We start from the raw sequence: 26,281 nt of genomic DNA, 5'->3' as shown, positions 1-26,281 counted from the left end.
TTTTTCTTCTGTTTCATGGATGTCTGCGAAGAGTAAGAATTTCAGCTTGTATACTGTAAGCATATTAATTGGAACTATGGACCCATTGGACCATTGAGATTTGGATAGGTACATGGATGGGAAGGATGGTGGGGTGGAGATTCATCTCTGCCAAAGGAGGTGTAAGGTGCTTCTTCCCTTCACTAACCTGTAGATTACCCTTGGGCAAGGTGTATCACCTGCTTAGCAGTTCCTGCCACTGCCAATCAGGGTCACGTGAAGCCTCGGGAGAAAGTTATGCCACCACTGATGCCAGGCAGACAATCTCTGAAGAATATTGATAATGTCTGGGGTCACCCGTCTTGTAAAGACACCACACAGAAGAAGGCAATGGCAGACCACTTCTGCAGAAAAATTTACCAATGGAAAGATCATGATCACCACATCATAGGACACGGCACATAATGATGATGATGGCATGGATGGGAGAGGTATGGAGGGCTGTGGTCTGGGTACAGGTCACTGGGACTAGGAATATTCATAGTCCAGCACAGACCAGATGGGCCAAAGGCCTGTTTCTGTACTGTCGAGTTCTATGACTTTACGATACTATGCTGGTGGTGAAATACGGTGACATTGTGCAGGTGATTTTTGACCTGCTGAATTTCTCCATCTCTTTTGTCTATTGCTCCAGAATTGCAGATTCTGCTGTCCCTTGTGTCTCGATGCCTACAGTACACTCGTAACATCATTAAAGACCCATCCCACCCCGGACACTGTTCAATCTCCTGCCATCTGGTAGGAGATACAGAAACATCTTAGCCAAGAGAGTAAGACTGAAAAACAGCTTCTTTCTGGCGGCTGGTGTGCAGCTGAATAATGCTACACCCCAGTTTGCCAATGGCCTTTGAGCGTTATGGACTATCGAAGTCACTTGTTACGTGTAAATACGGGAATTTTTTTTAATTAAGCCATACTGCATGCATTGTAAGTATCTGTTTTGCACAGACTGGAGTAGCACCGCAATCTCGTTGTCTTGAGCAATGACAATAAAGTTCTATTCCATTCTATAAGTGTGATGTTATCACATTGTTCAGCACCACTGCTACCTATTCTCTGATGCTCTGTAATTCACTACTGTAGAACCTATTGTGATTCCTGCTACTATTACAAAATATATTCTTGAAATTAAAAGAAAGCTATCCTGCAAACAGTCCGTGAGCTTCTCCTCTGGGCTTCCTTCGCCTGACTGATTTTTCCAATCTAAATGTAGATTAAAATCTATCATGATTATCACCATTCCTTGTTGACAAAATCCCATTACCTCTTCTCTTATTTTCTTTCCTGTGTGTTTATTGTGAGGAGACTGTAAACCACTCAACATTTTATCTTTATTGCTTCTTCATCCCACCAAAAGCACTTCTGCAGCTTGTTGGGCATCGCTTTTAGTCATGTAAAGACCTTCAACACTTTCCGGTCCTCAAATGATAAGATTTGAAATGAAAAGTTCAGCACATTAATGTGGACAAAGGGGCTGCGCTGGGGTGTACCCGTTTACGTTCTGTTCTGAATCAGCCACAACTGAATAGCTGAGCAGCTACGATGGGCCGAATGGACTAACTTTGCTCCTATGAATTATGTGGGGAAAGACCGGAATGAAAAAAGAGCTGGTATTATCAGTCAGGAAACAGCAGCTGGAATTTCTTGGATGGGAGGAGGCAGTTTTAAATGGTTTGGCATGGGCAGGATGGGCTGAAGGGCCTGCTCCTGTGCTGTACTTTTCTATGACTCTGTGACAGTGCTTGACGTTCATGAGTTACATCAAGGGATGGACAGGCAAAAGTTTTATAATAGACAATAGGTGCAGGAGTAGGCCATTTTGAAAAGCTTATTAGAACTTCTCAGGTTAAAGACAGATGGAAGACCATGATCACCCATATCATACCACAGAGCACATAATGACGATGGTGAAAATGATTTATGTCTTATGGTCTTTATCCTTTGCCAGTCTCATATCCCATGTGACTGCTTTCATACTTGGTCTATTTACATCAGTCCTCACAATCCTCCTCCAGTCCCCTATTGGTGTTCCATTTCTCAACCATCTCCCTCTCCGTCCTGGGTCAAAAAAAATTGGAAAATGGTGGGGAACAAGAGGCTGGTAAGTTGAACCATCTATTGTTGACAAAGAGCTGGAGACAATATGCAAACAGAAAATAACAAATCATTTGGGAAAGCTGAGTATAATCAGATCCAACCATTGTGCTTGACAAGTTTGTGTTGAATCTGGGATATGTGACAGGGAGAGTTGATTTAGATGTTGTGCATTTAGATTATCGAAAGGCATTTAACATTATGTCACATAAGAAGTTGGTACATAAATAAACAGTCCAAAGTACCACATCTGCCCATTCATCTCCTCCCTCACCTCCATTCAGGTGCCCAAACAGTCCTTCCAGGTGAGGCAACACTTCACCTGCGAATCTGCAAGATTCGTCCAGTGTTCCCAATGCATCTCCTTTGCACTGGTGAGACATTTTGTAAATTGGAGCACTGCTTCGTCGAGCACATCCACTCCGTCCACCAAAAGCAGAATGTCCCTGAGGTCAAACATTTTAGTTCTGATTCCCATTCCAGTTCCAACATGTCAGTCAATGGCCTGCTCCTGTGCCAAGATGAGGCCACCTCCGGGGAGGAGCAACACTTTATGTTCCGCTTGGGTAGCCTCCAACCTGATAGCATGAATATCAATTTTTTCCTTTCCAGAATTTTTTCCCTCCCTCTCTCTTCTTTTATTCCCCACTCAAGCCTTTTACCTCTTCTCACCTGCCTATCAGTTTCCTTGGGTTCCCTCCTCTTTCCCTTTCTCCTGGACTCCTCTTCTATCAGATTCCTTCTTCTCCAGCCCTTTACCTTTCCCACCCACCTGGCTTCACCTATCATCTTCTAGCTATCCTCCTTCCCCTCCCCCCACTTTTTTATTCTGGCGTCTTCCCCCTTCCTTATCAGTCCTGAAGAGGGGTCTCGGCCAAAAATGTCAATTGTTCATTCATTTCCATAGATACTGCCTGACCTGCTAAGTTTCTCCAGCATTTTGTGTGTGTTGTTGTATGGTGGGACAGATTTGCAGGGCGAAGGTCCATATTTTATTTATTTATTTATTTGGAGATACAGTGTGGAACAGGCCCTTCTGGCCCAATGAGCCACACCGCACAGCATCATCATCATTGCGTGCCATTTCATGTGACATGAGCAATCATGGTCTCTCCATGACCATGATTGTTCTTGGCAAATTTTTCTGCAGAAGTGAGTTGCCATTCCCTTCTTGTGGGCAGTGTCTTTACAAGACGGATGATCCCAGCCATTATCGATACTGTCCAGAGCTTGTCTGCCTGGGGTCAGTGGTCACATAACCAAGATGTGATATGCACCGGCTGCTCATACGACCATCCACCACCTGCTCCCATGACTTCACTTGACTCTGATCGGGGCTAAGCAGGTGCTACAACTTGCTCAAGGGTGACTTGCAGGCTAACGGGTGAAGGAGTGCTTTATGCCTCCTTTTGTAGAGACATATCTCCACCTCACCACCAAAGCACCACACAGCTACCCACCTACATAACCATAGCCAAATCACAGGTCAATTTACAATAGCCAACTAACCCGTTAACTGATGTGTCTTTGGACTGTGGGAGGAAACTGGAGCACTTGGATAAAGCCTATCCATCAAGGGGAGAACATACAAATTCCTTACAGATGGGGCTGGAATAGAACTTTAAACTCCAACCTGCTGAGCTGTAATAGTGTTATGTTAATTGTGCCCTACCTTGTCCATTTCTACAAGCAGGCTTTTCAACCTCATTCCTTTGGTGAAAATTTTTATTCTTCACAATGGACTGTGCTCCGAGTTTCTCTTATCTCTTCATTATCTCAGAAGAAGAGTTTTGAAAAGGACCTCCTTGCATCTCTAAAATCCATGCAGGTGTGTTCTGTAAATTAGCTTCAAAGCCCAGCACAATTTACACTCAGTGGCCAATTTACGAGGTACCTCCTGTACCTAATAAAGTGGCCACTGAGTGTATGTTCGCAGTCTTCTGCTGCTGTAGCCCATCCACTTCAAGGTTCAGCCTGTTTTGCGTTCAGAGATGCTCTTCTACACACCACTGTTGTAACATGTGGTTATTTGAGATACTGTCACCTTCATGTCAGCTTGAACTAGTCTGGCCATTCTCCTCAAAGTTCAGAGTTCTAAGTAGATTTGGTATCAAAGCATTATACAATCTTGATATTCACCTCCTACCAGGGAGCCACGAAGCAAGAGAAACCCAAAAGAACCCATAAAAAAGACCATTGAACACCCAATGTGCAGAGAAAAAAACACAAATCATGCAAACAATAACTGCAAGTAAATAGCATTCTGAAATAAGCGCAAACAACAGGAATTCTGCAGATGCTGGAAATTCAAGCAACACACATCAAAGTTGCTGGTGAACGCAGCAGGCCAAGCAGCATCTGTAGGAAGAGGTGCAGTCGACGTTTCAGGCTGAGACCCTTCAGGACTGATGAAGGGTCTCGGCCTAAAACGTCGACTGCACCTCTTCCTACAGATGGGATTGGCCTGCTGCGTTCACCAGCAACTTTGATGTGTGTTGTTTTCTGAAATAAGCTCTGACCTCTCTCATTTAAAAAAGCATTTTCTCCCATAGAACTACTACTCACTGCATTTTTTTTTGTTTTATGCACCATTGTCTGTGAATTCCAGAAACTGTTGTGTGTAAAAATCCCAGAAAATCAGCACTTTCTGAGATACTCAAACCACCCCGGCTGGCACCAACAATCATTCCACAGTCAGTCACTTAGATCACATTTAGAAATATAGAAGCATAGAAAACCTACAGCACAATACAGGCCCATCGTCCCACAAAGCTGTGCGAACATGTACTTATTTTAGAAATTACCTCTGTTTACCCATAGCCCTCTATTTTTCTAAGCTCCATGTACCTGTCCAGGAGTCTTTTAAAAGACCCTATTGTATCCGCCTCCACCACCATCACAGGCAGCCCAATCCATGCATTCACCACTCTCTGTGCAAAAACTTACCCCTGACATCTCCTATGTACCTGCTTCCAAGCACCTTAAAACTGTGCCCTCTCGTGTTAGCTATTTCAGCCCTGGGAAAAAGCCTCTGACTGTCCACACGATCAATACCTTTCATCATCTTATACATCTCTATCAGGTCACCTTTCATCCTCAGTTGAGCCAAGGAGAAAATGTCGAGTTCACTCAACCTATTCTCATAAGGCATGCTCTGCAATCCAGGCAACATCCTTGTAAATCTCCTCTGCACCCTTTCTAGAGGTTCCACATCTGTCCTGTAGTGAGGCGACCAGAACTGAGCACAGTACTCCAAATGGGGTCTGACCAGGGTCCTACATAGCTGCAACATTACCTCTCAGCTCCTAAACTCAATCCCACGATTGATGAAGGCCAATGCACCATATGCTTTCTTAACCACACAGTCAACCTGCGTAGCAGCTTTGAGTGTCCTGTGGACTCGGACCCCCAAGATCCCTCTGATTCTCCACACTGCCAAGAGTCTTACCATTAATACTATATTCTGCCATCATATTTGACCCACCAAACTGAACCACTTCATACTTATCTGGGTTGAACTCCATCTACCACTTCTCAGCCCAGTTTTAGTCATAGTCTTTATTGAAACCGAGGGAAATTGGTTTTCGTTACAGTTGCACCATAAATAATTAAATAGTAATATGTAAATTATGCCAGGAAATAAATCCAGGACCAGCTTATTGGCTCAGGGTGTCTGACCCTCCAAGGGAGGAGTTGTAAAGTTTGATGGCCATAGGCAGAAATGACTTCCTATGACGCTCAGTGTTACATCTCGGTGGAATGAGTCTCTGGCTGAATGTACTCCTGTGCCAAACCAGTCCATTATGTAGTGGATGGGAGACATTGTCCAAGATGGCATGCAACTTGGACAGCATCCTCTTTTCAGACACCACCATCAGAGAGTCCAGTTCCATCCCCACAACATCACTGGCCTTACGAATGAGTTTATTGATTCTGTTGCTGTCCACTACCCTCAGCCTGCTGCCCCAGCACACAACAGTAAACATGATAGCACTGGCCACCACAGACTTGTAGAACATCCTCAGCATCGTCCGGCAGATGTTAAAGGACCTCAGTCTCCTCAGGAAATAGAGACGGCTCTGACCCTTCTTGTAGACAGCCTCAGTGTTCTTTGACCAGTCCAGTTTATTGTCAATTCGTATCCCCAGCTACTTTGCATCCCACTGTAACCGCTGAAAGCCCACCACACTATCCACAACACCCCCAACCTTTGTGTCATCAGCAAATTTACTAACTCAACCCTCCACTTCCTCATCCAGGTCATTTCTAAAAATCACGAAGAGTAAGGGTCCCAGAACAGATCCCTGAGGCACTCCACTGGTCACTGAACTCCATGCAGCGTATGACCCATCTACAACCACTCTTTGCCTTCTGTAGGCAAGCCAATTCTGGATCCACAAGGCAAGGTCCCCTTGGATCCCATGCCTCCTTACTTTCTCAATAATCCTTGCATGCGGTACCTTATTGTAAGGGTTTCTTCTTTTATGTTACTGCATATGCTAATCAAAATGGCTTCTTTGTTATGTTATAATTAAAATGGTTTCTCTGTGATGTTAACTGCTGAGACAGTGATTCTTTTTCTAGCAGCTAGCAGCTTGTTTGGGTTATCACTAATGATAAGGAGAGAATGAACCAATGGTTGCCCATGTTATTCTTTTTTTGGGGTGATATCCTGTCTCATATAGCTGGGAAACGGTGTGTTTGGCGGGCTTTTCAGGAGAGACCAGGAGAAGACGGATGTGCTGGAAGCGCCCTGGTCGATCACCTTGGGTGGTCCTGAGCGGCGAGTCGAGGGGGTCGGAGTGGATCGCAGGGTGAAGAGAGAAGACCCCGGGTATTTGAGCTCCAACTGTGTGCACGAAGAAATTGAACTTTGATAAGTCTGGCGCCTTTTTCTTTCTCTTTTATATTGCATCTCTATTAATCTCATAGTCCCAGTAAGATTTATAAAGTGTACGTTGTGTGCTGTGTGCTGTGTAAAGCGTACATTGTGTGCTGTCTGATGTTTGATGTTTGAGGTCATATCAGGTGGCGTTGCACAGCAACCGATGCAACCGGGAGTCAAGGTTGGGCGGCGGATGGGGTTTCCCCTGGATAAATACGAGCCGATATAGCTGAGCGTTACAATTGTGGGGGCAACGTCCGGGGTTGAATTTTCGGTAAGCTGTATAAATCGCCACGTTAAGTAGTGTGGAGATGGATCGAGATAAGATTGTAAACTGGTGTGAATTAGAGGACGTACCAGTTAATCACGTGCGCATGTTAAGTGGGGTGGATTTCCACACTTCCGGAGAAGTACTAGTGCGAGGGTTGAGTGTGATCAAAGGTATTGGCCAGGTAGAACTGATAGCTAGAAGGTGCGGTAAAGAAGTGGAACCCAGCTGGGTGCTGGTTCGTAGGAGAGCTGACGTCATGACATGGAACTGCTAGCGACGGTCGGTGTCCATGGGGAGGGGGGGGCCGTGGGGTCGCCACACCCTCCCGGAGGAAGAAAGTGAGGAGAAGCCGGAGGAGGAGCTAGATGAGACCCCAGGGGAGGTGCCAGTAGCCAGTGGCGGGGGGTTCAGATTGGGAAGGCTTGGCCAGGCCCCATCCCCCCGCTTGAGGTGAGACCTTCGAGTTAGCAGCCGCCATTACCTCCCTGGTGAGAAGGGCCGAGGGGCCCTGCCTGAAGCTGAGAATTTTCTCAGGAGCTGCGCCCACCCCAGAAGGGGAGGACGATTATGAAACAAGGATCGAAAATGCATCCCAGTTGTTAGAGGCGTGGCCAGGCTCAGATGAGGAAAAGAGACAGCGATTGGTGGAAAGTTTGCGGGGAGGGGCGGTCAGTGTCGTCCGGGAGCTGAAAGCTGAATAGCCCTTGGCTTCCCTGGCGGAATATCTGGAAGCTTTGGGGGGAACGTTTGGAATGTCGAGAGGTCCCTGGGAGCTTTTAGTGGAGTTTCACCACACGCGGCAGGAAAGAGGGGAAAAGCTCTCAGAATACATTTTTCAGCTGGAGAGAATGCTTACTGGGTTGTGGCGCCGAGGGGTAGTGAAGGCGGACGAGGTGGCGAGGTTGAGGATGAATCAGATATTTAGTAGTTCCCTGGGGGAGGACAAGGTGGCTTGGAGTCTCCAGCAGTCCTATAAAAGGAACCCCCCTCCATCATTCGGGCAGCTGATTAGAGAGGTGCAGGGAGATGAGAGCATGTTGGGCCGGAAAGGGGTCTCTGGCCACGGGGGACGATCCTCAGCGGTACAGGAGGTGGTGGCCAGGTTGAGAACCGAGAAACCCAAGGGGTCCCGGGGGGTAGGGATACCTCATTTGAGGGAATGGACAAGGAGAGTACCCCCTTCAGGGGACGGCCTGCGCAGTGGGCTGGGAGTGGGGTCGCCCAGGAGGAGAGGGGCGGCGGGTAGCGTGTGTTATAACTGTGGGAAAGAAGGGCATTTCCGGCGGGAATGTGAGGGGCCGGTGATGTGCTACAGCTGTGGGGAAGAGGGGCGCTTTCGGAGGGATTGTGAGAGACAAGGCACCCCGCGGAGGGTGACTAAGAAGGGAGAGGTGTCGGGAAACTTAGGAGAGACTGAGTGAGGGAATGGACTGGAGTCTCTGGAGAAACACGTTCCCAGAAATCAGCCATGGGACCCCTAAAAGCCCAAGCCCTTATTCCGGATGGATTAGTGGGACCCCCATTCCAGCGTGTCCCTACGGATAGAGAGAATCCTTGCAAGAGCCATCCTTGACACCATGTCGCAGGTTACCTTATTGTACTGGTTGCTCTACAACAAATATCTAAAGCTTTTGCCAGTAACCCGTTTAATGCACTGGAGATTTGGGGTATAAGTGAGGATGATTACCCATGCGATGGGTACCTGTCAGTGAGATTGGAATTCTCGGAGGGCAATGTGGGAGTGTCGGAAGTCCTTGAGACGTTGGTGTTGGTTTGTCCGGACCCGCTGGAAACAGGTGGCACTGCCCTTCTGGTGGGGACTAATTCCCCTCTCGTGTGACGGCTCCTGGGAGCCTGTAAGGAGAAGGCGGGGAAGTACTTTCTGGAGACCCTCTCAGTTCACCCAGTGTTTCGAGTGGTATTCGAAGAAGTGGGTGACCCCCATGGGCTGGATCCTGAGTTCAAACAAGGGACAGTGTGATGTACTAAGGCGAGGCCTAAAGTGATACGGCCAGGGGAGGTGGCACTGGTGATGACGACCCCCAGATTCCCCGGAGTACCGGCGGGCGAGGCCCTGTTAGTAGACACCCTGGAAGACCTTGAGGGAGAGTCCTGGTTCCCGGCTGGGGTGCTGGTGAGACCTGAATTGTAGAGGCCCTCGGTTGTACAGGCATGCCAGATGGGGGTGATTGTAAGGAACATAACGGAGAGGGAGATCACCTTTAAGCGCGCGATGCCCTTAGCGCACTTGTTCCCGGTGACAGTGATGTCTAGTGCCCCCATGAGGCTCACTGGAGGAAAACTATTGGAGAACAGGGGGTGGCTGACCAAGGAGGCCTTTAATTTTGAGGACTTCCCTGTACCGCCGGAGTATAAGAGCACGCTGGTGGAGAAGATGCTGAAACTAGGGGATGTCTTTTCTCAGGGCGAGATTGATGTCGGCTGTTCCAAGAGCACTCATCACACTATCCAGGTGACAAAGGACACCCCGTTTAGAGAAAGGTCGCATCGGCTGGCCCCAGCAGATGTGGAAGATGTGCAGCAGCACTGGTGGCAGTTGAAGGATGCAGGGATTACTGCAGAGCCCGGAGCCCCTATGTGTCCCCCATAGTAGTGGCTAGGAAGAAAAATGGGAAGATACACATGTGTGTGGACTATAGGACCCTGAACCGGCGCACTGCCCCTGACCAGTATACAGTCCCGAGGGTTGAAGACGCGTTGGCCTGTCTGAGTGGTGTCCAGTGGTTTAGTGTATTTGATTTGCGGAGTGGGTGTTACCAGATTCCGATGAGTGAGGCCGATAAAGAGAAGATGGCCTTTATCTGTCCCCTGGGATTCTTTCAGTTAGAACGAATGCCCCAAGGCATATCGAGGGCCCCAGTCACCTTCCAGAGGCTCATGGAGAGGACGGTGGGGGATATGAACTTGCTTGAGGTGTTGCTGTATCTGGATGACCTTATAGTGTTTGGATCTACTTTGGAAGAACATGAGGAGCTGCTGCTGAAGGTGTTAAGCTGGCTGAAGGAGGAAGGGTTGAAACTTTCCCTGGATAAATGCCAGTTCTGTAAGCCGTCGGTCGGCTGTGTTGGACACATAATTTCACGAGACGGAGTGGCTACTGATCCGGCTAAGATAGACGCAGTGACCACCTGGCCGAGACCCCAGAAGGTGAGCGCCCTGCGCTCGTTTTTGGGGTTCTGTGGGTATTACCGGCGATTCATGAAAGGATACGATAAAATGAGTCACCCATTGAACCAGCTTTTGTGCGGCTATCCCCCCATGGGGAAGATAAGGAAGGGGGACCGAGGGCAGGAGGCAGGAGGACACTCGAACCCGTCGGAGCCCTTTGTATCGAGGTGGGATGCTCAATGTGAGGAGGCGTTCCAATCTCTGAAAAGGCGCTGACACAGGCCCCGGTGTTGGCTTTTGCCGACCCCCGGAAGCCGTATGTGCTACACACTGATGCCAGCCGAGAGGGTCTGGGGGCTGTCCTGTACCAGGAACAGGGCAACAGATTGAGGCTGATGGCATTTGTCAGCCAAAGTTTGTCGCCATCTGAGAGAAACTATCCCACTCACAAGTTGGAGTTCCTGGCGCTGAAATGGGCGGTGGTGGACAAGTTGAGCGACTATCTATACGGGGCCAAGTTTGAGGTGAGAACGGACAACAATCCTCTCACTTATATTCTGACCTCACAAAATTGGACGCTACTGGGCATCAGTGGTTGGCGGCCTTGTCTGCCTATGAGTTCAGCCTGAAGTACTGGCCGGGGAGTCAGAACATCGATGCAGGTGCTTTATCTCGTCGGGCACATGAGGGGTCGGGCATGGACGAGGAGTGGGAGAGCATCCATGCCCTGGGAGTGAAGCCCTTGTGTCAATTTGCGAGCAACGCGAAAGCAGGAGACTCAATGGGGCTAGATTGGGCAGTGGATCAACTGGGGGCTGACGGTGACGCGCTGCCCACTGTTTACTGTAATGTGACTGCTCTGAGGAACAGGCAGTTGCCAGAGTTGAGGCCCCAGGAAGTGGGGGCGGCTCCGCATGATGACCTGGGCATTGGCACTATCTGGTATGCAGCTAAAAAGGGGGATATGGCTCAGGCGGAGAAAACGAAGCACGCCTCAGTGCCCTTACTACTGAAGGAGCGGCCTCGGTTGAAGCTGAAGAACTAAATCTTGTACAGGGTCACGTTGCCCCCCGGACCACCCCCGGCGCTGGCAGCTGGTCATGCCTGAGAAGTATCAGAAGACTGTGCTCCAGGCACTACATGATGATTCCAGGCACATGGGGGTAGAAAAGACCTATGGATTACTCAAGGACCGGTTTTACTGGCCCCAGATGAGGGGGAGTTTGAAGAATACTGTAAGACCTGCAGTCGCTGCATCATCTGGAGGAAGACCTTGCCTGCACAGGCGGCCCCGTTATCCCACTTGCAGAGTGCGGGACCCATGGACCTGGTGTGTATGGATTTCCTGTCTATTGAGCCAGACACCAGCAACACCGCGTATGTCTTGGTCATCACGGATCACTACACTAGATATGCGCAGGCTTTTCCTACTAAGGACCAGAAAGCGACTACAGTGGCGAAGGTGTTATGGGAGAAATACTTTGTTCATTATGGCCTTCCCCGGTGGATCCACAGTGATCAGGGACGGAACTTCGAGAGCAGGCTTATCCATAAATTACTGGGTATCCTTGGGGTCGAGAAATCCAGGACCACCCCCTATCACCCACAGGGTGATCCTCAGCCCAAGAGGTTTAACCGGACCCTGTTGGACATGCTTGGGACTCTGGAGATCGGTCAGAAGAGTAAGTGGAGTCAGCACATCGGGCATTGGTTCACTGTTACAATTGTACTTGCAATGACGCTACGGGGTACTCGCCATATTATCTGATGTTCGGGTGGGAAGCGAGATTGCCCATTGACCTGTGTTTTGGGACTGAAGTGGGTGAATTACCTTCGAAGCCCTATCTGAAGTATGTGTCCGATATGAGGAGAGAGTTGAAAAGGGCGTACAAGTTGGCTGAGGCGGCGGCCACCAAGCAGCATCAGAGGAATAAGAGGAGTTATGACCAGAAAGTAAAGTTCGCCCAACTATTGCCGGGGGACTGGGTTCTCCTATGGAATTTAGGACTCCCTGGTAAACACAAGTTGGTGGATTGCTGGGCGGCCACCCCCTATGTGGTAGAGAGCCAGATGCCGAACCTCCCTGTTTACCGGGTGAGACCAGAGGATGGGAAGGAGCCTGTCAAGGTACTCCATCGGAACCACCTATTGCCCCTGGGTCAAGAGGTGCAGGTAGACTGAGACCCGAATGGGAGTTTACGCCTCGTACAAATGCCTTGCTGAAATCCATATACACTTCACCTTCTGCTCTACCTTCATCAATGTGTTTAGTCACATTCTCAAAAAATTCATTCAGGCTTGTAAGGCACAACCTGCCTTTGACAAAGCCATGCTAACTATTCCTAATCATATTATACCTCTCCAAATGTTCATAAATCCTGCTTCTCAGGATCTTCTCCATCAACTTACCAACCACTGAAGTAAGACTCACTGGTCTATAATTTCCTTGGCTATTTTTACTCCCTTTCTTGAATAAGGGAACAACATCCTCAACCCTCCAATCCTCTGGAAACTCTCCCGTCATTGATGATGCAAAGATCATTGCCAGAGGCTCAGCAATCTCCTCCCTCGCCTCCCACAGTAGCCTGGGGTACATCTCATCCAGTCCCCGGAGACTTATCCAACTTATCCAATTTCTTCCCCGTTCTGGTGTTTGATCTGAATAACCTTGTGACCATGTCTGCATGCTTTTATGTAATGAATTGCTGCCACATGATAGGGTGATTAGATATTTACATTAACAAGCAGGTGCACAGTTGTAGCTGATAAAGTGGCCTTTAAGTGTATACTTTAAGGACTGACACTTAGTATGATTGTTTTCTATGAAGGAAGTCAAACACAAAGAACAGAGGAAAGAGGACAAACATAACAGAATTACTGTCTTCAATTCCTTGCTTAGGATATAAATGTTGAATATTCGAACATTCAGCATCACCCAAGTGCACTATCAAACGTTGGAGAGACCAATTTTGATCAGTTTAGTCATGGACTGTGGCCATCGCTGGAAAGACAAGCTTCTATTGTCCACTCCTAACAGTTTCTACACTGAGCAGCTCACCAACAAAGGGTCCCAGATCTCTAGGTCCATGGTCTCCTCTTCTGCAATGATGAGTCCACTCTCAGATTGGAGGAACAATATTTCATCTTCTATCTGGGTAGCTTCCAACCTGATAGCACAAACACCAATATCTCCAACATCCGGTAATTTTTTTCACCAATTCCTTTCCTCTTCTTCAGTTCCACACTTCGGCTGCTTACGCCTTCTCTTAGACTCAAGAGGTACTGCAGGTGCTGGAAATCCAGAGGAATACAAACATTGTACAGGAGGAGCTCAGCAGGTTGGGCAGCATCTATGGACGGGAATAAACTGTCGGCGAGTCAGGCCGAGACCCTTCATCTGGACCACCTGCCAACTACCTTCCCCTGGTGCCCTTCCTCCTTCCCTTTCTCCCATGGTTCACTCATCTCTTTTATCAGATTCCTTCTTTTCCAGCCTTTTGCCTTTTCCACCTACCCCCTCCTAGCTTCTTACTTCCCCCCCTGCGCTACACACGTGGCTTCGCCTATACTCTTCACCTGAACTCTGAACTCCTTCCCTTCCCCCTACCTTCTTGCTGTGGCATTGTCTCCCTTCCTGTCCATCTTGATAAAGGGTCTCAGTCCGAACCATCAACTGTTTATTCGTTTCCATAGATGCTGCCTGACCTGCCGAATTCCTCCAGCATTTTGTGTGTGTTGCTCTGGATTTCCAACATCTGGATAATCTCTCGTGTTTTCAAGTATTAGTTACTTCTTTCTCCACGGATGCTGCCTGACTTGCTGTGTATTTCCAGCATCTTCTGCATTTATTTTAAGTTTCCAACATTTACATTTATAAATTCATAGAGTCATAGAGCACTACAGCACAGAAACCAACCATTTGGCCCATCTAGTCTGTGCTGACCTCATATTCTGCTTAGTCCCATTGACCCACACCCTGACATACCCCTCCCAACCATGTACTTATCCAAATTCTTCTTAAATGTTACCTTTTAACATGCATCCAGCACTTCCACTGGCAGCTCCTTCTACAATCTCAGCTCCCTCTGAGTGAGGTTCCTCCTCAGGTTTCTGTTAAATATTTCACCTTTCACCCTAAACCTATGATCTTTAGTTCTCCTCTCACTCATCCTCAGAGGAAAAATCCTGTTTCCATTTACCCTATCTATACCCCCCATAATTTTGTATACCTCTGTCAAATCTCCCTTCATTCTCCTGGGCTTCAAGGAATAAAGTGCTAACCTATTTACTCTTTCCCCATAACTTAGGTCCTAAAGTCCCAGCAAAATTTGTGTAAATTTCTTTGCAGTCTTTCAGTCTTATTGATATCTTTCCACTTGGTAGGTGATCAAAGCTGCATACAGTACTCCAAATTCAGCCTTGACAACGTCTTACACAACTTCAACAAAACGTCCTAACATGTCCATGAAGTGCTGAACAAAGTTGTCTGGAATCATGCATGGGCCAAACTGGATAAGGATCACAAAATCCCTCCTCTGAAGGACATTAGTGAATCAGATTGGTTTCTCTACTGTCACTGGTTAGTGGATGAGACCTTAACATATAGAAGCAGCATTAGGCCATTGAGTCTGCTCCACCATTCAATCACGGCTGATTTGTTATCCCTCTCAACCCCATTCTCCAGCTTTCTCCTCCTAACCTTTGATGTCCTTATTAATCAAGAGAAAATCAACCTCTGCTATTGACAGAGGTTATGAATCCACAGATTAGGGCAATAAATTCCAGAGATTCACTACCCGCTGGCTGAAGAAATCTCTGTTCTAAGGGAACATACTTCTACTCTGAGGCTATGTCCTCTTCTCCTCGACTCTCCACATTTGGAAACATCCTTTCCATGTCCACTTCATCCAGACCTTTCAATACTCGATAGCTTTCAACGAGATAGCCCTCATCCTTCTAAATTTCAGTGAGTACAGGCTCAGAGCCCTGAAACACACATTAACCCTCTAGGTCCCAGGATCATCCTCGTAAACCTTCTCCAGACCTTCTCCAATGGCAACACGTCCCTTCTCAGATCTGAGGCCCAGAACTGCTCACAATATTGAAATCCGGTCTGACTAATGCTTTACAAAGCCTCAGCATTATGTTGTGGTTTTACATTCTAGTCCTCTCGGAATGAATGCTAACATTGAATTTACTTTCCTGACAAATCACTTCTCAGTTTAACTCCTGAAATCCAGATAACTGAAATAGCTGGATTGCAATTCCCCATCTGCTGTTATGAACTCATGATTTTAGATTATAATTCCTGGATTCTGGATTACGGGAATCAATACACAGTACAAGCAAAACTCACAAACTTTGTCTCTCTAGAGCAGAGCACTAAAAAAAAACGTGCCAGAGATTTTCTATGGTTACTAACACCAGAATCTATTGTATCTGATCAGAATGCCAGCTGAAAGAACTCTTACTTACACATTCAGGGGCTGCCAAGCAGGCCATTGTGCTTTTGCCTTGATGACGGTCAACACACTATCTCCCTGAAAAAGCAAAGAATAAAGAGTCAATGTTTACTTAGTCATTAAATTTGCAACAAATGTGTGAGAAGGATGGAGAGACAGCTCTGAGACTGGTGACTCGTTATCTCAATGTCTCTGCTAACTTAGTCATTTACCACACAAGATGTTCGTCCCTCTGTTAATATCCTATACTCTGTTTGCCCAATCATCGTGTCCTTCTCCATTATAGACAAGCCCTATATCTTTTTGCCTATTCCAATGTTCCTGGGAATAGCAAGTTTCATCATCTTCACCCTCCAAATGATGCTGTGGAATTCTTTATCGTTTCTAGAATTCCCGATATGGCCTCCTCCACATTGGTGAGAGTTGTTGTAAACTGGGGGACTGCTTCCTCGAGCATCTCTGCTCCGTCCGCCAAAAGGGGAACTTCCCATGGCCCAACATTTTAATTCCTATTCCCATTCCTGTTCCGACATGTTGGTCCAGGGCCTCCTCTTGTGCCAAGATGAGGCCACCCTCAGGGTGAAGGAGCAGTACCTTATATTTCTGTTTGGGTACACTCCAATCTTATAGCATGAATATTGATTTCTCCTTAGAGTTAAAAAAAAATTCCCTTCACCTTCACTCTTCTATTCTCCACTCTGGCCTTTTACATCTTCTCACTTGCCTATCACCTCCCATTAGGTCCCCTCCTCCTTTCCTTTCTCCTATGGTCCACTCTCCTCTCCTACCAGATTTCTTCTTCTCCAGCCTTTTATTTTTTCAACCCATCTAGCTACACCTATCACCCTTAGCTATCCTCCTTCCCCTCCCTCAAATCTTTTTTTTATTCTGGCACCTTCTAACTTCCTTTCCAGTCCTGAAGAAGGGTCTCAGCCCAAAATGTTGACCATTTACTAATTTGCATAGATGCTGCCTGACTTGAGATCCTCCAGCATTGTGTGTGTGTTGCTGTGGAACTCTTTGGTGGATTAACTTGCAACTCAAGTTCTATGAAGGTGGTTATGTCAAAGCTAGAACCCCAAAGAAACTAGTTCACATCTCACCATGACAACTGGAAAATTTCAGTCCAATAAATAAGAGTTTGTGGTAATGATAAGCACCTTACTGTTGTGAAGAAGATTTAAACTTCTTCAGCATAGACATGACTTGACGAGATGTTGCAGTGGAGCAGCAAATCATAAACACAAGAGATTCTGCAGATGCTGCAAATCCTGAGAAACACACACAAAATACTGGAGGAACTCAGCAGGTCAGGTCCTCTATCCTGAAGAAGTTTAAATCCTCCCTTTGATGGGGACCCTGATGAAGGGTCTACTGTTTCTTCCTCTCCAGAGATGCTGCCTAACCTGCTCAGTTCCTCTAGCATTTTGCGCGTGCCTCCTTAGCTGGTGTCAGTGGTTGCGTAACCAAGACTTTGATTTGCACCAGCTGCTCATTCAACCATCCACCACTTGCTCCCATGGCTTCGCATGACCCTGATCGGGGGGCTAAGCAGGTACTACACCTCGCCCAAGGGTGAGCTGCAGGCTAGCAGAGGGAAGAAGCACCTTACACCTACTTTTGTAAAGACGCATCTCTACCCTGCCTCACAATGTTTTGTGTATCCCATGCTATTATTGAATAGACCCTTTGTACAATATGGACTCTTAACCTCATAATCTACCGCATTATGACCTTGCACCTTAGTGTCTGCCTACACTGCACTTTCACTGAAATTATAACTTTATTCTGTATTCTGTTATTGATTTCTCTGCTACTACCTCAATGCACTGTGTAATGAATTGATCTGTATGGAAGGCACAGAAAACATAGTTTTTCACTCTGCCTCAGTACGTCACAATAATAAAACAATTTACCAGATTTCTGGTGTGCGGCCAGCTACAGTAATGCAGTATGACATCCATAATTGCCCATAGGGTCAAACTCTTGACAAGAAACCAGATGGATAATGGCAAATTAGCGTAGCCACTAGCATAACGTTTTACAGGACCAGCGATCGATGATTGGGGTTCAATTCCCCCTTGGGTCCTCTCCTCCTTCCCTTTCTCCCATGGTCCATTCTCCTCTCCTGTCACTTTCCTTATCTTCTCCAGCCCTCGACCTTTCCCACCCACCTGGCTTCACCTGTCACTTTCCGGCTAGCCTCCTGCCCCTCCCCCAACCTCTTTATTTTAGCATTTTCACCTTTCCTTCTCAGTCCTGAAGAAGGGTCTTGGACCAAAACATTGACAATTCATTTCCATAGATGCTGCCTGACCTGCTGAGTTCCTCCAGCATTTTGTGTGTGTTGCTCGAGACTTAAGGGGGACCTGAGGGGCAACTTTTCCACACTGAGGATGGTGGGTTCTGTATATTTAATATTTCTGTAATGCTTGAGTAATATGTAAATATTGTTTGATTAAGTATGCTTGTTTATTTAAATAAATCATTATGGGTCATATGTAAAAATACGTCCTGACGCTATGCTACCACATGATAGATGCGTGCCTCACTTAAAGTAAACACAAAGGTAGACTCGCATTTTGGACTCCTGTCTTTTCCTTTTAATGTTTTGGAGTAACAAAACATATTAGTGGAAAGGGGTCCCAGAGGAAGTGATAGAGGTTTAAACTTGTAAACATTACAACAATTAAAAGACATTTGGGTAGGAACATGGATAAAAAGTAGTCAAAGAACAGATTCCCAACCTGGGGTCCGCTGACTTCTTGCTTAATATATTGGTCTATGGCATGAGAAAGGTTGGGAACCCCTTGTTTAGAGGGATATGGGCATAATAATACAGGGAAATGGGACTAAAATTGGTCCTGATGAAGACCCAGAACATCGACTGTTTATTCCTCTCCATAGGTGCTGCCTGACCTGCTGAGTTCCTCCTGTACTGCGTATGTTGCAAATGAGACTAGCACAGATTGACATCTCAGACTGCATGGAGTAGATGGGCCGAATGGCCTGTTTCTATACTGTCGCTCTTTCTCTACATTTCCGTGTTTAAGGCCTCAAAGGTCACAGGTGAAATCTATGGCTGTGACCTTAGAGCAATCCAATAACTTCCCTGGTGGTGAATCAGTGATGCAAAGAACTTACGCTTGGGCCTGAGGGGTTAATGCAAAAGTTCCACAGTCACCGTGTATTTGATAAGGGCTGGGCTTCCTAACCTGGGATCCATGAATCCCTGGTTAATGTAAGGCTCCATGGCATAAAGAAGGTTGGGAACCTTTGCTCTAAGACAACTTGCAACTGGTTTGCACTCCATCACTGAAACATCAGCCTTGATTATGTGCTCTGTATGTCACTGTACAATCTTAATATTATTTCATTGCCAGTGAGCTTTTCCTAATGAACTTATGGTTAACTAGATCATTTCTGTGATCTTTCTAGGCAGAGCAATATCGTCAATCTTCTGCATTCCTCTGATCTGAGAAAGCTGCAGATGTTTGCAGTGTCAGCCAGCTCCATCGTGGGCACTAGCCTCCCCAGCATCAACATCTTCAAAAGGCAGCATCCAGAACATGTCCTCTTCCCATTACTACCATCAGGGAGGAGGTACAGGAGCCTAAAGACACACACTCAACGTTTTAGGAACACCTTCTTCCCCTCCACCATCAGATTTCTGAATGGACAATGAACCCATGAACACTACCTCACTATTTTTGCTCACTGTTTGCATTACTTACTGACTTTATTTTATATTGTATACACACAGTATATTTCTTACTGTAACTCACTGTATACTTATGTATTGCACTGTGCTGCTGCCATAAAACAACAACTTTCACAGCACGTGCCATGGTAGTGCAGCAGTTAGCATGATGCTATTACAGCTCGGGGCATTTCCGAGTTCAATTCCGGCGCTGTTCTATAAGGTCTTTCTATATGTCCTCCCAGTGGAATCCATGGGCTTTCCCTGTGTGCTCCAGTTTCCTCTCATAGTCCAAAAAGTGTACGGGTAGGATACTTGGTTATTGTAAGTTGTCCTGTGAATACCTTAGGGTTAATCCGGGTTGTTGGGGGTTGCTGAGGCAACGTGGCACGAAGGGCCGGAAAGGCTGGAAAGGCCTAAACCGGTTGTATCACTATATCAATAAATAATGCCAGGGATATGAAGCTGGATTTGGATTTGGATAATAAGCGAGACCGTGAACTCACCACCTAATCTAATTAAGGTAAGTAAAACATATAACTTGGGACTCAGAATAGAAGGATGTCATTTTATAACAGAGATGAGGAGGAATTTCTTTAGCTAGAGGGTGGTGAATCTGTGGAATTCATTGCCACAGATGGCTGTGGAGGGCAAGTCATTGGGTATATTTAAAGTGGAGGTTGATAAGTTTTTGATTAGTAAGGGTGTCAAAGATTATGGAGGAAGGCAGGAGAGTAGGGTTGAGAGGGATAATAAATCAGCTATGATGGAATGATGGAGCAGACTCGATGGGCTGAATAGACTTGTTCTGCTCTAATGCCTTATGACCTTATGGTCTTATGGTCTTTATAGAGATCAGGGCAACAAGAAGTACTTTACAGTCAAGGCTATTCTTTTGAAGTGTCAACACTGTGATTAACATGTGCAAATCCACTAACAAAAAGATAATTTCTTCGGGTAATATTAGTGAAGGGTTAGGGTGAGGGTTTCACAACTGTGGGTCTGCAGGAACACTGATATACACTTGTGGAACTTCAAGTCTAACACCTCATCCATGAAGCAACGTGAGAGTGCTCCAGTGGGCTTCAAAGCCATACCAAGAGCTGAGGGTGTTGCCTGGCTACAGATATTAATACATCTCTAGAATCAGAACATAGAACATAGAACAGCACAGTACAGGCTCTTTGGCCCATGATGTTGTACTGACCTATATAAACTTCTCCCATCCTATCTCCAGAGACTCAGCAATCTCCTCCCTCACTTTCAACAAGAGCCTAGTATACATCTCATCCGGTCCCGGCGACTTATCTAACTTAATAACTTTCAAAGGCTCCAGCACATCCTCTTTCTTAATGTCTATACACTCAAGTGTTTCAGTCCTCTGTAAGTCATCCCCACAATTGCCAAGGTCCTTTTCACTGGTGAATACTGAAGCAAAGTATTCATTAAGTACCTCTGCTGCCTCCTCCAACTCCATGCACATGTTTCCACTATCGCACCTGATAGGTCCTATTCTCGCATGGCTCATACTCTTGGTCTTCATATACTTGAAGAATGCCTTGGAGTTTTCCTTAATCCTGCTCACTAAGGCCTTCTCATGGCCCCTTCTAGCTTTTCTAATTTCATTCTTCAGATCCTTCCTGGCAATCTCGTAATTTTCTAGAACTCTACCAGTATCTAGTTACCTGAACCTTTCGTAAGCTTTTCTTTTCTTCTTAATTAGATTTTCCACATCCTTTGTACCATGGTTCTTTTACCCTACCATCCTTTCCCCATCTCAATAGAGCGTACTTATGCAAAATGCCATGCATATATTCCTTGAACATTTGTGTGCATTTCCCGAGAACATATGCTCCCAATTTATGCTCCCAAGTTCCTGCCTAATAGCATCATATTTCCCTCTACCCCAATTAAATATTTTCCCAAATTGTCTGCTCCTATCCCTCTCTAGCGTTATAATAAAGGAAATAGAGTTGTGGTCACTACCTCCAAAATGCTCTCCCACCGAGCGATCTGATACCTGACCAGGTTCATTTCCCAATGCCAGATCAAGTACAGCCTCTCCTCTGGTTGACTTATCTACATATTGCATCATGAGTCCTTCCTGAACACACCGAACAAACTCCATCCCATCTAAACCCCTTGTTCTAAGGAGATGCCAGTCAATATTAGGAAAGTTAAAATCATCCATCACAACTCTATTATTGTTGCACTGTTCCAAAATCTACCTCCCTATCTGCTCCTTGATGACTCTGTTACTATTGAGAGCTCTATAAAAACACCCAGTAGAGTTATTGCCCCCTTCCTATCTCTGATTTCCACCCACAATGACTCAGTAGACAATCCCTCCATGACTTCCTCCTTTTCTGCAGCCATGGTACTATCCCTGATTAGCAATGCCACTCCTCTTCTCTTTTGCCTCCCTCGCTGTCCTTTTTGAAACACCTAAAGCCTGGCACACTCAGCAGCCATTCCTGACCCTGAGACATTGAAGTCTCTGTAGTGGCCACAACGTCATAGTTCCATATATTGATCCACGCTCTAAGTTCATCTGCCTTGTTCCAAAGAGTAAAGCCTGAACTTGCTCAACCGTTCTCGTAGCACATTGTTTAAGGATCATAGATAGTCCTTTTGCTTATAACCTTTCGTTTATTAAAAAGAGGAGAATGGACAGCTGAGAATTTAAATTCAAATTTTCATTAATTGTTTATTGAAAGTTTTGGAAAATAAATCTCCATTGTTGTCTGTTATCCTACTTTGAATGAGATTTTTCTGAGCTGGGGAAGTTGAATTTATTTTTTTTATTTCAGATATTATCCGTTAAGCTGCTTTTAACCTTTCAGGCAGTATGTTATTGCTAATCCCTAGATTATGTGGGTAAGTTCAGCTCCCAAATAAAATGTCAGGCTGATGGAGTTGTTGCAGGGGAATTGCGCCGATATGACTGAGGATAAAGCCAGGCAACTGCACAAGTGGGATGGGGGTGAGATAGTTTCCGGAAAGTAAACTCGACACACCTCACTGAATAACAATAAGACCATAGGATATAGGAGCAAAATTAAGCCATTTGACCCATCAAGTCTATTAACATCTTTGTCTAGGAGAACAGGAAAGGCCCATGATTGATGAGTCCTGGGTTAAAGGCCCGAAGATCAAACTCGTGATCGGCGAGGTCTGGGGGTCGATTTCCCAGAGGTCTGTGGTTTGGAGGGCAAAGCTGATGGTCAAGGTCCAGAGCTTTGTGAGTCCAGAGGTAGAGGCCCAAAGGGCAAAATCTGAGAATCCAAGGCCCAGGACTGGAGTTTGGAGGCCTGACATCGGTGAGTCTGAGAGTCCCAGGGCCGAGGACTGGAGGCCTGGATGTGGCTGGCTCTGCATTGGAGGCCTGCCTGCGTGTGAGTGGGTAGGTGGAATGGCAGGAAAGGGGCTAGTTTTACTCTTGTTGTTGTGTTTTATTGTTCTGCTGAACACTGTGGCAAGACTAGATTGGTACTGGAATATGTGGTAACAGTTGCGGTCTACTCACAGCATATTCTTAGGTGTGCTGGTTATGAACAGAAATACACATTTTACCATTGTACTGTTACGCAGAAGCCATCTGAATAATGCTTTTGCCCAAAGAGATGCCACCAGACAGAGTCATAGAGGTATGCAGAATAGTCCCAGCCGGTCCAGTCACTCCTAAAATCTCGAACAGTCCAATCCTGGTAACTTCCTTGTAAATACCTTCCTTGTAATTCATTCTTCGGGCCTGTACAGGTCACCAGAGAGCATTGGGCTCCAAGGTTTTTAGAGCACCTGAATTGCCTTTGTTGTTTAATGACAGTTTTTAATTGTTTAAAGTTTCTTGTCCTTTTCTCGAGCAACTCATACCTTGTAATGCGGTCTCCTGGTGCTTTCTGTTCAAGCTTGTTAAGTTTATTTTGATAGGCTCAAGGAATCCCTGTTACTTGTATTATTTAAGTGGACACCTGATTAGTGCTAATTGCAGGGCCCTTGTGCTGAGAATGATTCATCTCACGATGTTGCTTGGTCGAGCCACCAATGTTCTGTTGGAATTCCTATTGAAAAACTCTTGTTTTTGTCTCTACATGGGAGTCTGTTGTTCCTTCACACCAGGGTTCAGTCATTTGACAGCGCGCACTGTGATATTTCAGCACCCTTTAGAGCTTAATAACAACCTTCCTACAGCTGGGTGACCAGCAATGTATACAGAATGCCACATGTAGTCTTTATAATGTTCTAAGATAATGTCCCAGCTCCTGTACACAATGCACTAAATCAGTTATAACATCAGGAAATGTTTGCTAAAGTCATGACAATTGGAGCAGGAAAATGTTATATTTATGGAATTATTCAGGCTTAACAACTGCTCACAGTAACAGACCACCATACATTGTACCAGTGACACTGGGTTTGCACTTTCTGTATTGCTGGTGAACATTGGTAGCTCAGGTTGAGGTGTTTGATGTTGCAGTGCTTGCTGAGCTTGGCAAGTAGCTTGCTGATGTTTCACCACCCGTCGAGGTGACATCCTCAGTGCGCAGTTGTTGGTGTTTCTCTCTGTCTGTCTGTACCTTGTTTTACGGCGGTTGGCATCCAGCTTAATGGTGCATTACCGCCACCCTCTGCTCCAGAATGTGCACTAGACATACATTCTAAATCCCTTCACCCAATCGCGCGCACACACACACACACACACACACACACACAAACCTACACTTCACCCTCCCATCTTTGACCATCCTAGTATCCTATTCCTGTTTATTCGTCATATTCTATAAAAAACCCCTGTACCTCTTAAAAACACTAAAAATACCCGGACTTGTGCTCTCTCACCCATGCCCAGCAACCCTTTTAATGTGAATTCCTGCATCCCCAACTCCCTTAATTTATTTCTCATCATCTCCCTCTGTATCCCATACTTCCTGCAACTCAGAACTACACGTTCTACTGACTCCTCTTCCTGACATTCCTCACACAATCCTGTCTGGTGTTTCCCTATCATTTTCAATGTTTTGTTTAATGCACAATGCCCCAGCCTTAACCTAGTCCACACAATTTCCTCTCTTCTGTTTCCATTACCTACCCTAGTAACTGCAACACTCTTTTGTATTTGATATAAATGCCTCCCTTTCCCCTCCCTGTCCCATCTTTCTTGCCACATTCGGTTGACTTTTTCCCAGATTACACACTTAACCTCTGCTTTACTGATACTAATGTGCATTTCCACATTTTCTTTCTTTAACGCCCTCTTTGCCAACTCATCCACCCTCTCATTCCCCTTCACCCCTACATGTGCTGGAACCCATTGAAATTTTATGTGACCTCCCTGATTTGCAATTCTTGTAACTAACTGAAGGACTTCATAAAGTACATCGTGCCGACTGTTTGTGTGAAAAGACCTTAAACTTGCTAGAACCGAGGATGAATCTGAACATATCAATGCTTTGGCTTATCTGACTTTCTGCACCCACTGCAACGCAACCAACACTGCTAGCATCTCCACTGTAAACACTCCTAACTTATTAGATGTTCTTCTGCTGATTCCAATTTCTTTTGCTGGTATTACCACCCCAAACCCTGTCACTCCTGTTTTAGGTTCCTTCGCACCATCCGTATAAATGTGAGTATAATCACTATACTTTTCCATCACATGATTGGTGTTTCTCTCTGGGAGTGCTTGCATTTACATAGGCCCCCCCCCCCCGTTCACTTGCCTCAATTCTGATTGGCTACCCCTTCAGTTGACCTTTGAATTCTATTGGCTCACGTTTCTTAGGCTCTTGGGGCTTCGTAGACAGCGTCTATTTCAATATGCTTGTTTACTGAGTCATCAGAAGAGAACCACAGTCCCAAAACTTCTCACGCTGGCTCGTGTTTGCCTTGGCAGTGTTCCAGTTAAAGTGGTACCCTTCATCTAGAGAGCCAAAGAAATGTGAGCCAACAGAATTCAAAGGTCAACTGAAGGGGTAGCCAATCAGGACTGAGGCAAGTGAATGGGGGGTGGGGGGGCTATATAAACACGAGCACTCCCAGAGAGGAACTCCAACAACTGTACACTGAGGATGTCACCTCGACTGGTGATCAAATATCTGCAAGCTAATTGCAAGCTTGGCAAAAACTGTAACTTCAAACTTTCTGTATTGCAGTCCACTCTGTCACACCTGGAATCTGAAAATGTTTTAGGAACGGCTTCCTCTCTGCTGCTGTCAGATTTCTGAATGGGCATGAATTCTGGAACACTACGTCACTTTTTGAACTATTTATTTAAATGTTCAATTACCCTGTTAATACCCTTTACATCGACAGCACAGCAGTGGAAAATGTGAGCATTTTCAAACTCCTGAGAGTACGAACTCTCATGGTCCCAGAACACGTCCTACACATTCAGGAGAGCTCACCAATGCCTCTACTTTCTGGAGAGGCTGGAGAGAGCTGGACTTTGCACATGCACATCCATGCTCACATCGTGCTACAGATGCACAGCAGAGAGCATCTGAACAAGCTACATCACTGCATGGTACAGAAACTGCATTGCAGTGGACAGGAAGGCTGTGCAATGGATAGCCAAAACTGCCCAGCGCATCACCAGCACCAGCCTATCTGCAATCAAGGACGTATATACAGAAAGGTGCTGGAAAAAGGACAATGAGATTGTGAAGGATCCCACCCACTCCCATCAGGGAGGAGGCTACATA

The 26,281-nt window shown here is 46.0% G+C and overlaps 1 protein-coding gene across 1 annotated transcript in view; it reads right to left on the bottom strand.

Moving 5' to 3' along the window:
- The window catches only part of LOC140205308 (spondin-1-like), a 346,180-nt gene that overhangs the window by 63,737 nt on the left and 256,162 nt on the right, over positions 1 to 26,281 (bottom strand). The window contains exon 7 of the mRNA XM_072272839.1: positions 15,894 to 15,958. Within this exon, the coding sequence (XP_072128940.1) occupies positions 15,894 to 15,958 (65 nt within the window). The remainder of the gene's footprint in view (positions 1 to 15,893; positions 15,959 to 26,281) is intronic.

This window comes from Mobula birostris, chromosome 11 (assembly GCF_030028105.1).
Source record: "Mobula birostris isolate sMobBir1 chromosome 11, sMobBir1.hap1, whole genome shotgun sequence".
Taxonomy (NCBI): Eukaryota; Metazoa; Chordata; class Chondrichthyes; order Myliobatiformes; family Myliobatidae; genus Mobula; species Mobula birostris.
This window is presented reverse-complemented; position numbering and strand designations above follow the sequence as displayed.